At 38.0% G+C, this 14,139-nt stretch overlaps 3 protein-coding genes across 3 annotated transcripts; 1 reads left to right on the top strand and 2 right to left on the bottom strand.

Moving 5' to 3' along the window:
* Positions 1-1,656: 1,656 nt before the first annotated feature.
* LOC127260728 (glycosyltransferase family 92 protein RCOM_0530710) lies at positions 1,657-3,916 on the bottom strand. Its single transcript, XM_051288625.1, has one exon. The coding sequence runs from the start codon at positions 3,628-3,630 to the stop codon at positions 1,837-1,839; it is 1,794 nt and encodes a 597-aa protein (XP_051144582.1). The 5' UTR covers positions 3,631-3,916; the 3' UTR covers positions 1,657-1,836.
* Positions 3,917-6,089: 2,173 nt separating this feature from the next.
* On the bottom strand, positions 6,090-8,407 carry LOC127260732 (bidirectional sugar transporter N3-like). The gene is made up of 6 exons (XM_051288630.1): positions 8,227-8,407; positions 7,741-7,777; positions 7,388-7,598; positions 7,132-7,293; positions 6,913-7,032; positions 6,090-6,781 (listed from the first exon to the last, which is right to left on the bottom strand). The coding sequence occupies exons 1-6, from the start codon at positions 8,276-8,278 to the stop codon at positions 6,464-6,466; spliced, it is 900 nt and encodes a 299-aa protein (XP_051144587.1). The 5' UTR covers positions 8,279-8,407; the 3' UTR covers positions 6,090-6,463.
* A 3,721-nt stretch (positions 8,408-12,128) lies between these two features.
* LOC127260614 (probable galacturonosyltransferase-like 9) lies at positions 12,129-14,137 on the top strand. The gene is made up of 2 exons (XM_051288442.1): positions 12,129-13,481; positions 13,760-14,137. The coding sequence occupies exons 1-2, from the start codon at positions 12,396-12,398 to the stop codon at positions 13,871-13,873; spliced, it is 1,200 nt and encodes a 399-aa protein (XP_051144399.1). The 5' UTR covers positions 12,129-12,395; the 3' UTR covers positions 13,874-14,137.
* The last annotated feature ends 2 nt before the right edge of the window (positions 14,138-14,139 follow it).

Genomic DNA, 14,139 nt, shown 5'->3' on the forward strand with positions numbered 1-14,139 from the left:
CGTTTGGATCTCAAATATATATGAGATGCATGCAAGCAAATTAAATTTACTGCTGAATTTCTTCTCCCTCTCCTTCATCATACATATACTTCCTTATGAATTAAGCTTATTAGCTTCGAAATTAAGTCCATATTACGCACACAAAGTTGCCATAATTAATTTGTCATCTTTGTTAGAAAGACTACTGAGCAAAGTGATAAAGCAGAAAGCTAAAGAGAAAGAACTTCCCCACTTTAATTAGCAGCTCACAACACATTTATTAAAGCACACATCATATATACACATATTTTTTTAATTAAACTTGGCAACATTTTTATTGTCTTTTTCCCTTCCTTCGTACACATAGCTAGCTTCTATCATGATGTATCTGCCCAAATTGATATGATCTAATTAACTATTTGATTATATATTTAATTAATTCAATTCTCTATATATTTTGCAGAAGAGCAGGCAACTCTCGGCAGCCACCGGGGCAAGCATGAAGGAATAGGTAACTAAAAGTTTCATAGAAATGTTCCATGTACTTCATTAAAGTAATTAGTGGTCATTATCTCGATTGATATATATATATATATTTCAATTTTGTGAAATAGCTAGGAATATTAAGTTCTTGATTAAAAATGCAAAAACCCTCTTCAATCTTCAGCTAAAAAGAATTCCATGCAAATAAAGAAGATGCATGATTTCAAGAAGCATATATGTAATAAATATATATTACAAAATTCCCTAAAAGACAAATAATTCATTTAGGAAATCTAGAATAATGGATTTGCTAACTTTTATAATCTATTTTAATTTTTAGCCGCCATATATATATATATATTATATGATGTGGTAACTTTTAGCTAGACATGCACTAGTCTCATGTCTAGCTAACTCACTGAAACTAAAATTAGATGTGGTAGCATATTAGGGTTTTTGCTTATGAGTTAGATATGATGGATGGAGATATAATATGATATTTATTTATTCATTCACGAAGCAGCAAGAACAAAAGTGAAGCTCCCACCACTTAATTAATTACTTGTAAAGGTATTTGCATGCTCTGAAAACTAATTAAAGTTGGCATATATATTAGGCTTTTGGGGTGTTAGTCTTTTTCAGCAGATTCTTTGGACACTGCTACAGTGCACTGTTTTGGTCTTTGCTCCCATTCAAACTTTGCAAAGCTATTTCTGCATCGATTCCCTCCATCTTTATCGTGCCTACAAAAATAACTTTTAGGCAATTTTTTTTGTTTTTTATTGATTGTATATTCGTTCAAATACAGACATACACATATATATAGTTAAAGTCTGTATGCATATTTTGTATTCATTATTTTCGGGAATTAATTAGTACCTTTTGTTTTTCTTTTTTTCAGTCTGTTCCATGACTTGACTGGTCTGCTCTATTCCTATCCCTTTTTCAGATCTCTTTCTCTTTTAATTACTTACTTGAAGCCTCTTCTCTCTGTTAACAATTATGATCGTATAACATAATTGGATCAAGATTCAAGAATTAGGTAGTGGGCAGGCCCTAAAGTTTTTGGATCAAGAATCCAACTAAATTTGAAACTATTAGCTTTAATGCCGGCCTAAATCATATATTCATATTAAAAAAAAAAAAAAAAAAAAAAAAAGGAAAAAAGGAAAAAGCAAGAAATATTCAACTATAGATAATCATAAACCTTTTGTATTTGAATGGAAACAAAACCTATACACATCTTCTTTGGCGTAGTAGTCTCTACAAATTCCAGCATGTCATCAGAATGCCCAAATCACCAACAATAAATGAATTGAATAAATGAAATGAATGACTTAGAAGTGTATGATCAGATCCATCTATGGCTACTGGCTACATCTCCCATGGCAGCAACCCCTCAGCCCCCACAGCCATGTTAGCCAGCACAAAGTCGCTCAGCCCTGTATCCCACACCTCACAGAACTTCCTCGACCAATCCGGCGGCTCAATCGCCTCCGTCCCCAGCCCTGGCGCCCTGTCCCTCGACCCTTCGTTCTGGTTCTCTTGCCAGTCGGCCACATACGTCGCCACTCTCCGATGAAACTTTGCTCTAAACACATCCCACACCTGGTACTTGTAGTGATTAATCACCGCGGCGCTCTGCGGCAAGTTCACGTACTCGAATCCCTCCCTCAGGTGGAAATGGTGCACCACATTCAGCAAAGTTGGATCCAATGCGTCCGGTCTTATGATTGATTTGTGCCTCTCGGGACTCTGCAGCCGGCATGTGTAACCCACCGTGACCCCTCGCGGAGGCGGCTTCGTCAGCCCTGATGGCCCGAAGCTGTGGCAGGATGTCCTGATTTCGGCAACAGTGTCAGATGACGACGAAATGTTAGAGACTAATGCGCGTAAAGCATTCTTGGATGCATGTCCTGATGCCCTGAACTGGTCGTGTCCGGGCGCTGAATATGGAAAGTAAAAATACTCATCCACGTCCATGAACGACACCCAACGACACTGATGGCGTGCCTGTAAAGCACAATGTGAGAATCCAGCTTCCTGTGTCTTGATCCAGGGCCAAACCTGTCTTGTTACATTGTAATTCTCTGCATTGAGTTCTCGAACAACCTCATCAAGTCCATCATCACTGTTGTTGTCGTAAACGAACCATTTCTCGACGCCCAGCCAAGAATGGTACTTAATCCATTCGCGAATGGCAGGGGCCTGATTCCAGACCATTGTGCAGACACAAAGCTCCGACCTCGTACCAGGCCGGTATGTCGACCCTGGATTAGAGATTCTTGCAACAGAGGGGACAAGCAACCTCGGGTAAGCTCGGCCACGACGAGCCCCCTGGGGGGTCGCTCCGATGGTGACACGGATTCCCTGAGCCTTATCCGGATTGTCCTGAATGCTCCTTGGCAATGAACACCTTACAACCTCTTGTGCAGCTGTCAAAGCTCTGGTCGACAGCATATAGGTGGGATTGTTACCCCAATTTCTCAGCCCAAAATGGCAACTAAACATACGAGGATCGGACTCCCTGTCGGGCCTCAAATTCAACCCCTTCACAAACACTACAACACTGTCCCCATCCAGAGTAGCTGCATAGGCCAAACGATCCCAAGAATTGATGGCAGTCTCCTCCGAAATCCCGCTTCTGATCTCCTTACCCAAACTGACAACATTCGAGTAATTCGCAGGTGCAACCGGGCACCTGACAATGGACCTGAACCCATCGTATTCATCCACGGACAATACCTTTTTCTGAACAACACCATTCCTAAACTCATTAGCTTTACTGTAATAAACACAGTTGAAAGCGAACTCCGAGTCCGATCCTCTCCATTTCAGCAGCCCACCCCTCACAAGCAACAGAATGTGGTCGGGGAACAACACACGGTTCTCGATTTTCAGCCGCAGAAATAAACCCCCAAAATCATGAACAGATTTAACACTTCTTGTAGTGGCAGACGACAGTAAAGACAAGCTTGAAGCTACCAAAACTGGGCGATAAGCATAAGATCTCAAGGGACTTGTGCGGGACAGAAGATAAAGCACAATGAAGAAGCTGAAACAAATGAGGAGACTTCTTACGGACAAGAGGGATTTGGGAGGATACGAATACGATTGTCTGAGAATGCGCTTTGAATATCTCTTGCGGCGCTGATCTGAAGGATCCATTACTGTATACGTTCCTTCTTCTTCCGATCCCACCCCCCGATTGATGAAAATAATCCTCTGCCTGCCTGCAACTATGAAAAAAAGGCCAGAGCTTTATCTAAAAATTAGCAGATCAGGAACGAACGCGTTCTAATTTGGCCGGCTAGCTTCTCTGAAGACAGGTTTTTGGAAATGAATGTCATCACAGCGGCGACTACTATTATGTAAGTCATTAATTAATTTCGCACGTATTCTCCATTTCCAAATCTCAATCCTGCGAAAGCGAGGAATATATCCCTTCCATCGGTGAGAGAAGCTTCGTGAAGCCTGACAAGATTGACTTTTCAAAATACAGTGCATTCTGAGAAACTGGTAGTAATAATTTTTATAGAATAATAATAATATTACAAGTGGCAGGATCGGAGCTTGCTGCTTTTCCCACTGTCCAGATCAAGTCAAGCCACATCAACCTTTCTTTGTTTGGAATGGCAGCTCACAATTTAATCGAGCTGTACTTGTTCATTTATTACTGTTGGTTAAAATTCTTGCGAACATTGGATCATTGTTTCATGGCTTTATTTACCGGACCGGACCGGATCCTGGAAGTTTAAAAATCGGAGAACCGGCCGGGCTAATGTAGCGTAGTGTAGTGTAGTTTAGCTCATGTACAGCAGTAATGAAAGCTAAGTTCCAACTTAACTTGCAATAATTGGTAAGAGTCCACCCACGTGTCGAAATCCCATGTGGTCTATGTGTCTGCTGGTTGTCATATCGCTTTCTTGTTTAGATGAATTAATCTTCAATAATTTCGTCTCTTTTGTTATTACTCGACATAAAAAGACAGTGATTATTATACTACAATATATTATTGCATTTCTTATTATTGTGGGAGAAAACACCCGAAATTAATGCAGTTCCTATCATTAATTGGCCAGCCATGAATGCACAGACTGGTGATTATTATATTATAATATTATTGTTGAAATAATTAAAAAATGTTTATATAAGAATTGCAAGGGTTTTATATTAAACATCAACAATAAAGGATATATATATTTATGTATGTCTTGCTTAAAACATGTTGAATGACCAAGATGTATAGCCTAAACGAGAATTCAAGAGATATAATTATTTGTAGTATCTTCAATTAATTGGTATGTGATAATTAAATTTAACAACCATATATTCCTTATATGACATCATATACTTTTGATTCTTAGGACGTCCCAAGCTGCTTATATTTTTGTGGCCATAACGTTGTCTCGGAATATTCTTTCCTTTTTCCCCTCATTGACGGGGGAGGTGAATTGCAAGAGCTGGCATATTTTTATTTTTTTTAATAATAAAAGTAGCATATCTATAGTTGTTTATGTGCTTATTTTAATCTAATATCAATAAATAAAAAATCCATTCAATAAAAATAACAATAGTGTGGAATGATTCGCTGTCCTATTCCTTAACGTTAAATACAAGTTGCTTAGATTCCTTTCTGCCATATATACTAATGAGCAGCCTGTATCAGGAAAAAATATGTTGATGAACGCCAAATTTTGGGCTAAAGAAATTATATTGGAACACACACAATGAATTGTTGCAAGATAACATTTCAATATGCAGCTAAATGATCAATAAAACATATATATTGCAGTCGTGGGCTAAAAATAATTAGCATAAGAAACTCTTCATGGGGACAAAAGTACACCGTATGATCCTGTCCTGTGTTTCATGTCTGTTGTCTGATTCAGCCACGTAACCTAACTGCCAATAATTAGCTAATCAGATTATCACTATATTCAACGAACCATATATATTGCAAGTTGGTCTTCCGATCCTCAACTACTAGGAATCAAAATTCCAATTCACATGTATGTTTAGTTTGTTGTCCGAATCTTTACGAATTGAAGAAAGCAGAAAGTAACAGCAGCTACAACGCAACTCTGCAACTTTATGCCCATTCTACTCTACAGTCTCTACTCTCGCTACCTTTTCGTCCTATTGAAGGAGGATTAGCTTAATTAGGGAAAAATGGAACAGTAGTAGATGGGCTCAATCGTAGGTTCTTTCTTTGCTAATTAATTATTTATTTATATATATATATAAAATTATCACAATTAAGATTTGCCGATTAGGGATTACTCCACCCGTTGGATTCTTGCTGCTCCTATATATATAAATTCGTCGTTGATGTCTCTTCTTTTTAATTCCACCGACCTAGCTAGCTAGCCTTCACCGGAACGGCATCCATTGTCTGTTCATTATCCCAACGGTCATTGGTCCACGTGCCAATGGCCCTCGACGACTTTAATGTGACTGCCTCTGTGTGGTTAAATAGGCGCTGTCCATAATCATGCATATGCTGGTAGAAAAATCTTCTTATAGTTGTATTTCATAGTTGGATTTTACTGTTCATTGATGATAGAATTCATTCACGAAACCCCAAGCAAGCAGGCTAACAATTAATTAAATGAAAGGAATTAATGATCTAGTAATAATAATAATATATAGTAGGTTTAATGATGCGGAAATTAAAAGATGTACCTACAAGCCGTATGATGGAAGTCCTAAGTACAGATGAGAGGAGGTAAAACAAAGCCTCGATGATAAGCTGTATGACAACAGCAGCAGCAGCAGCAACTCGATAGATCTACCAAGGATGAAGATTCACTGTCGAAACTATATATGTATATGTTAGTTTGTATTGTAGAAGATGACTAAGAGAGGGATTAACATAATTAATGCTGCTCAAAGGAATCATCAACCAGGCCGGCAAGGGAGCTCAATCGATCGCGGATACGATCAAAGTCAAAGGCTTAATTTGTTGGCGGGCAGGGCAATTAATTAATTAGTTAATTGATTAAGGTGAGGTCACTGCTGCAGCTGCACAAACAAGTACAACAGGGTGCTGGTTTTCCTCTTTACAAACATCCTTCCCCATCCCTTCCTCTTCTTCAATTGCATCAGTCATGGTGTCCATATTCTTTCCAGATGAGTTTTGCACTACTTGTTCCGGATTGTTAGACGACTGCTGAGGATCTGTCACGTGCACTTGTGCTGCTGCTGCTGCTGAATTTTTCTCCTCGTCAAATATCATGTCTTCTTCCTTCATGTTCCTGAAGATCCCATACAACACCATCTGAAGCACTCCCAAGAAAAATCCCAACACGTTTGGAAGCTACACAATACAACAAACAAATGGTAATGAAGTATTAGAGTGGCCCAATCCATAAGATATAAGAAATTGATGTTGTAATTAAGTGGCAATCTTATCATATTTCTGCATTTTAAGTGCCATATATTACTCACCGCAACATATAGATCCTTCTGGAAAAGGCCGTATGCAAACCACATAACCGCACTCAGAGTCAAGAAGAATGACAGCGGAAATGGCATGAATTCAACACTGCGTGTGCGGACAACTTGAAACTGTATGCATATATATATATATATATAGTATTATTTAGAAAATGATTTTATAAGTCACATACACCTGAATAATGAATGATATGTATAATCCTCTCTCACCACAATGGTCAAGGGTGCTGCGAAGACACTGACAGAGACAGCATCACAGATCCACCCAACAATGTGAAGCCGGTTCAGTCCTTTGAATGTAAAAAATGTGACTAGGAATATCAAAGATAACATTCCCACATTCATAACCCCCAATAATTTGGCCGTGTGGCTCTGCCAAATTAAACAACACATGAAGGTACCGTACCGTCAAATACAATCATCTGTCGTTATTTGATCCTTGTGAAATTAATTAATTAATATGTACCCTGGCCTTGTTGGATGCATAAAAGAGGTACATTAAGATGTAGATGGTCTCAACAACGCATCCAAAAGAGTTGATGGAGATCAAAAGAATTGAATTTGTCTTAAGGAATGCATAATACATCCACAGCATTGCAGAGAAAAGCGTAACCAGGTACGGCAGTGAGTCGAATCCCGCTGTTGATTTTTCCTTATGAATTCTTATGAATGTTGGCCTGCAGTACGTGACAAGCATATATATATATATATAAGAGTAATTAAACAGCTTTAATTTATTAATTAGGAATAGTAGTAAATATAATTAATAGGAAAAGCTATGCAACAAATAAAAGCGTTTAATCAGTTTGAACAACTTACATGGGAGCAAGGTACACGAAGATTGACACAATATTACCTGCATGCATGCGCCACGATGGGAATTAACTCTCTTTTAGTGACCAGCTATTAATTAGCATTGTATTATTGATGATTGTAGTAGGTTAGCCATACAAATTACATTGGCTGGGGAGAATAGGGGCGTATAGGTAGAAGAACAAGGATCCATCCTTTTACTTTTAACTTCCCTTTACAAATTAATTGATTAATTAATATAAATGAGAGTTGCATTGATCAGTACTGTTTGATTGATCACTGGAAAAAAACGCGAAATGAAATTGAAGAATAGCTAGCATATGTATAACATACATACAGTCAGGGGGTAAATACAGGCCAGCCATCTAGGTTCTGATGAAGAAGCTTATTAATTGTTTGGAAAATTGAGAATTTATTCTTGAGGGAACTTAAAATGTATATATGGAGGAAAGGAATTATTAGGGTGAAAGGAAGAAAAAGTGTAGTTTGTACCTAAAATGCCGAAAGTAAATGCCCATGGGTGATGAATGTCAAAGAGAGCCATCTCTAATATTCTCTATCTGCCTCTGCACAAATTAAACTGTATGTATGTATGTGTCTGTATGTATATTTGGTTCTTCACTCTCTTTGGTTGAACACAAAAAAGAGGGAGAAGATGATGAGATGAAGGCAAGTAGACAGACAGACAGACAGACAGACAAATAGAGAAGAATTTCACTCACTCGCCCACCCACCCTTCAGCTGGCATGATAACCCTAGCGAAGCTCATGCTCATGGAAAGAAAGCGGATTGCCAAGTATATTGTTTATATAATTAATAAATACTTGTAATAATATATAGTGCGAAATGGAAATGTAAGAAGAATATATATATATATATATATATAGGTGAGGTGAGGTGGGGAGCTAGGAGGGAGAAAGAATTGCATGCGCTTAGCATCGATGAGTGAAGGTGGTCATATTTATTGCATGACGACTGAAATTATTAGTAGTTGGCGTACGATAAAATCATTCACCATTCCATACAATACAACACAATACAGCTAGCAGCTTAGCATAGCATAGCATAGCATAGCATTGTGCTAGTACCACTGCAGTTACAGTGCACACCCCCCTCACGTGCCCGGCCCTGCAAATCACCTCCCTGCTTTTGCTGTATGTATCTGTGTGTGTGTGATAGATGGATAGACGATAGATATATCACTTTACCTGCTGCAATGCAATAATGCAGTACGTACTACTACTACTACTACTCTCTGGCGGTGAATATATATATATATATACACTCACTCACTCACTCAGAGCCACTCTAGATAAATTAACCAATTATATATTGTAGTTTTAGTACGTTCATATCTGTGGCGATAATTTCTTAAGTATATGGTATGCATGTCTTTATTGTTCCAGAGAAATTAATTTCGATTGGTTGTTGGGTCAGTATCCATGTTGTGCAACTCACATGCACAGTCCATATATTAATCAAACAATACATGCATGCATGCATAGGATCGAAAAGACACACACACAAGCACACAGACAGACATGCTGAGAAATTTCACGTGAGCTGAGGAGTAGTATTGCTTTAATTTGCTTGTAGTTGTAGCTTTTACTGGATCGATCGATCGATCAGCTTCTCATCTCCCTTAGCTTAACTATCTATGCATGAATGAATGGATGAATGATACGTCATTCCAAATTTCCAATTGATGATACCTGCACCACTTAATTTATTCTTCTCCATCTTTAATTTCCTTTTACATATCATCATATGTGTTGTGTTATGTATGTCGTGTTTACATCTTGTCTTCTAGCGCATTCTTCGCACGGCCTTCGTCTCAGTATGTATGCATGCATAATTACTACTGTTGTTGTCTTTCCTTGTCAAGTGTGAACCCACATGGCACATATAGAATAGTACTCAGTCATGTCGTGACACCATCGATCTACACAACTAACTGCATACGTACACGTGTCCATTTCTCAACTTTATTTGAAATTCTTTTCGTGTAAAGGCAAACATCTTGTCGTCGTTTAGCCCCCAAATGACCCAATCCACACAACTCTAAGGTCATTTTGGGTGTGTTTGTTTCGGGAATTAATTTTTTTCATTCAAAAGCATCAAATCAAATTAAGTATTTATTTTTTAAACATTATCTATTCATATTATATTAAATAATTATTTGTTCAAACTCCAAATCCAAATCCAAATCCCAAACAAACACACCTTCACCTAAAAAATCGGTGTCACAAATCCAATTAATTGACCCTGAGCATTATTGAATCTTAGTAAAGTCATAGGTTTGCTAAATAGGAAATTAATTGAAGGAGAAAGAGGGAATTAATTTTAATTAGTTTTTCATCTTACACATTCTCATCCCCAAACGTTTTTACTTGTAGTTCCACAAACAAATACTAATATCTATGCAATAGATGTGTAGGTACGATTATGGACTGTTGGTTACACTACAAGTACTATAGTCAATTACAATGAATATATAGTGACCATACATACGATTTGTGCAGATCGTGGCTGATAATGAGGCTATCTTTGACATTAATCATCACCAAATGCCATTTTTACTTTCGATATTTTAGGTACTATCTATCTATCTATCTCCTCCTTAATTCCTTAATCACCTGTAAAATATTTATTTATTTTTTCAATAGTTATTTATTTTGTAAAAGGGAATTAAAGAGGAACATAACTAATAATATTCTCCTACCTATATGTTCTCTACTTTCCCTGCCCAATGAAATGTGTATGGCAAACCTACCCCTGTGATCAAGAATACAACACTAGTTAATTGATAGTTGATCTTCAAACCTTAGTAAGGGTGTGATTGAATATATGCCGTTGTCACACACTAATTATTATTTTTCAATAACATATTTTTATCCTTCAAAAATTATATTCCACATCGATTTTTATTTCAAATATTACATTAAGGCTTATTTTAATTGAAATAATAGATTTATATTCCAGATAAAGCTGTTTAATTACTTATGGGGATTGTCACTTACAAGTTACGTACAACTCAATTAATATTAATATCTATATATATTTTTCTTATATTACCTTATGGCGATCGCAATTTATATATATAGAATGCAATTTTTGTTGGGAGTGCTTCAGATGGTGTTCTTCAGGAACGTGAAAGGAAGAGGTGGTATTTGATGATGAGAAAAATTGAGCAGCAGCAGCAGAAGTGCACGTGACAGTCATCTGGAAAGAATATATATATATGGACGTCGAGTGATGAAATTGAAGAAGACGAATTAGCTAGGGATGAGGAAGCTGGATGGTTGTAAAGAGGAAGACCAGTACCCTGTGCTGTACTAGTTTAATTGGCCGACATATATTTTGCACATTACGGGTGTGTTTGTTTGGGGGTTTGGATTTTGAGTTGGGATTTGAATAGTAAAAATTTTGAATTTGAATAGTTGTATGATGTGATATAAATAGGGTTTGATGTGATGTTTTGAATGTAAAATTGATTTTTAGTATAATATAAAAAATGAAAAATAAGTGTTTGATTTGATGTTTTTGGGGAGAAAAAATTGGATGAATAATAGAAATCCATCAAAATCCTTCAAACAAACACACCCTACAAGTTGAGAATATGGGGATACCCAATTAACTTTAATTTGCATTGACTTTTTTTGTTGCAGCAGATCACCAGTAGAAATAATGCCTTTTTCTCTACGCTCCATTAATTAGATTTTTTTTAAAAAAATAATAAAAAATTAAATATTTATTATGATGTTTTATTTAAAAATATATATATATATGTGTAAACAAAGCATTGATATTGATATGATCCTAAATTGCAACAGTGATGATAAGAATAAAAAATAAAACCGGTCCGTCACGATTGTCGTAAGCTAAAGCAACTTCATGTTTGATTCCGATCGAGGCATCGGAGGATGTCATATCCCTAGAATGCTTTATTTTATTTTTTATTTCTGGGGACAAAAGTACACACCGTCTGACTCCATCCTGTAAACTCCAATGATTAGCTAATCACAACCCATGGATCTTATCTTATTACTATATTCAGGAAACCATATACAACCTATATTGCAACTATGTCTTCCTCAAACACTCCAATCAATATTCCACTTCATATATATTAACGTTTGTAGAATAAAATCTGCAGCATATAAAATAATAACAATAAAAAAAAAAAAAAAAAGTAACTAATGAATAGATCTGAACTCTAAACCAGAAGCTGGTGTAGCTTAGTTTGTTGTCCGAATCTCTTACAAAGAAAGCAGCAACTACCAACTACTTTAATCTTTCACAACCTTTTCCCCCTATTGGAGGATTAGCTTAGTAAATGGGCTCTATCATAGGTTCTTTACTTCGTATCATCCATCTCTTCGATCGAATATATATGAAATGCTTTCTTGCCCGTTTTATCCCTGTCCAACAAACTCCTGATCACTGTTTCATGCATGAAATGAATCAACCAATCCTTGTTTCACATGTACTGCGTACGTCATTGTTGACTTGACCGCTACACATCACTCTTCCTTTCTTCTTAAAAATTCTTTTCCATTTCGATCAATTATATAACCAAAGTCTATTTAATCAATACCCTTTTTTTAATATCCTAAGTAGCCATTTTTTGTTCCCAATAAAATTCAACCAAATTATATACAATGGACCTTATTTCACAAATTTGCGCGGCGAGAATTTCAGCCGTTGGATTTTTCTTGCTACTCCTATATTCGTCGTTGATGTGTGTTGCAATCCGCTCCTTTCCCACCACCGACGGTGTCGCCGCCGACCTAGCCCTAACCGACCCTTTACGATTCTTTAAGTTGCCGGCGTACCGGAATTGTCGGTCATCATCGTCCCCGGCGTCATGCAATTGTTCATTGGTCCACGTGGCAATGACCCTCGACTTGGAGTACCTTCGCGGTTCAATGGCAGCCGTCCATTCAATCCTCCGCCACGCGTCATGCCCAGAGCAAATCTTCTTCCATTTCATTACCGCCGAGTTGGATGACTCAGCCAGCACCCGAGTCTTAACGCGACTTGTCCGATCCGTATTCCCTTGTCTGAATTTCAAAGTCTACGTCTTCCTCCAAGGCACCATCTTGAATCTTATCTCCTCCTCCGTCCGGTCTGCTTTGGAGAACCCGCTAAACTACGCCCGGATTTATTTGGGCGACATGCTCGACCCGTGCGTGAAGCGGGTCATATACCTGGATTCGGATCTTGTACTGGTCGACGATATCTCGAAGCTGTGGGACGTTAAAATCCCTGACGGCAAAGTGATCGGGGCTCCGGAATACTGCCACGCCAATTTCACCCGGTATTTCACCGACAAATTCTGGTCAGACCCGGAAATGAGGCGGGTATTCGGGTCGAGGAATCCGTGCTACTTCAACACAGGGGTGATGGTGATGGATTTGGACAAGTGGAGGGAGGGCCGATTCGGAAGAAAGATTGAGAATTGGATGGAACTGCAGAGGAAGAACCGGATATACGAGCTGGGTTCTTTACCGCCGTTCTTGCTGGTTTTCGCCGGAAACGTGGAGGCGATCGATCACCGGTGGAATCAGCACGGGCTGGGCGGGGACAACGTGGCGGGATCGTGTAGGGCGTTGCATCCTGGTCCAGTGAGCCTGCTGCACTGGAGTGGCAAGGGGAAGCCATGGGTGAGGCTAGATGAGAAGCGTCCCTGTCCGTTGGATCATGTTTGGGCGCCTTACGATCTCTACAAAGGGGGGAAACTGGAGGTACAACAAGATCAGCGTTATGTTCAACACTTGCAAGCGTTTATATGCGTTATTTCATTCATTAAATTATTGGGTTATTAAAATTCTTTGATTCGCTGGTTTGTACAGTGGGGTAGATGTTTTTAGGAATAAATTTTAGTCGATCCATCATTTTCGTTTACAGTACCATTATGTATGATGTAATATCCTTTGATTGTAAATTTCCCAATAAATAACAGCATGTATGATTTGATCAGTTAACTGAATTAGATTAATCTAATCAATCTGTTTAATTACAGAGTTTGATTAATGAAGACGGGGAATGCCTGATGGCTCAGTTTACGTGTTCTTCCTTTCTTCTTCTTCTTTTTTCTGATGCTACACCAAAGTACCCATACATTTCTCACACGTAGAAATTCGTCTTATAAGTATCACTGTCCGTTCAACTGTCCTAATCAGAATTGTGTTTCTCGCTGGACAAGTGGTTTTGTGACCTATGTCAGGGATCTCGTGACCCCAAAGGCTATTTTGATTATTGGTATTATTCAATGCCCACTGCATTATGGTTCGTGTAACAAAATAGTATACGATGAATGAACAACAGTATAAATTCTGGAACGTGTTTAGCGATCAGCAGAAAATCGAAGAAAATAAAGACTACAAAAAAAAAAAAAAAACG

This window comes from Andrographis paniculata, unplaced genomic scaffold, assembly GCF_009805555.1.
Source record: "Andrographis paniculata isolate CXL003 unplaced genomic scaffold, ASM980555v1 Contig62END, whole genome shotgun sequence".
NCBI classification, from domain to species: Eukaryota; Viridiplantae; Streptophyta; class Magnoliopsida; order Lamiales; family Acanthaceae; genus Andrographis; species Andrographis paniculata.

Excerpts from the sequence above, each read along its gene's own strand:
- LOC127260728 (XM_051288625.1), bottom strand. The coding sequence starts at position 3,630 with ATGGATCCTTCAGATCAGCGCCGCAAGAGATATTCAAAGCGCATTCTC.
- LOC127260732 (XM_051288630.1), bottom strand. The coding sequence starts at position 8,278 with ATGGCTCTCTTTGACATTCATCACCCATGGGCATTTACTTTCGGCATT. Across the intron at positions 7,294-7,387 it reads ATGCATCCAACAAGGCCAGG|AGCCACACGGCCAAATTATT; the intron begins GTACATATTAAT and ends TTAATTTGGCAG. Across the intron at positions 7,033-7,131 it reads CAGCACCCTTGACCATTGTG|TTTCAAGTTGTCCGCACACG; the intron begins GTGAGAGAGGAT and ends ATATGCATACAG.
- LOC127260614 (XM_051288442.1), top strand. The coding sequence starts at position 12,396 with ATGGACCTTATTTCACAAATTTGCGCGGCGAGAATTTCAGCCGTTGGA. Across the intron at positions 13,482-13,759 it reads ACAAAGGGGGGAAACTGGAG|AGTTTGATTAATGAAGACGG; the intron begins GTACAACAAGAT and ends GTTTAATTACAG.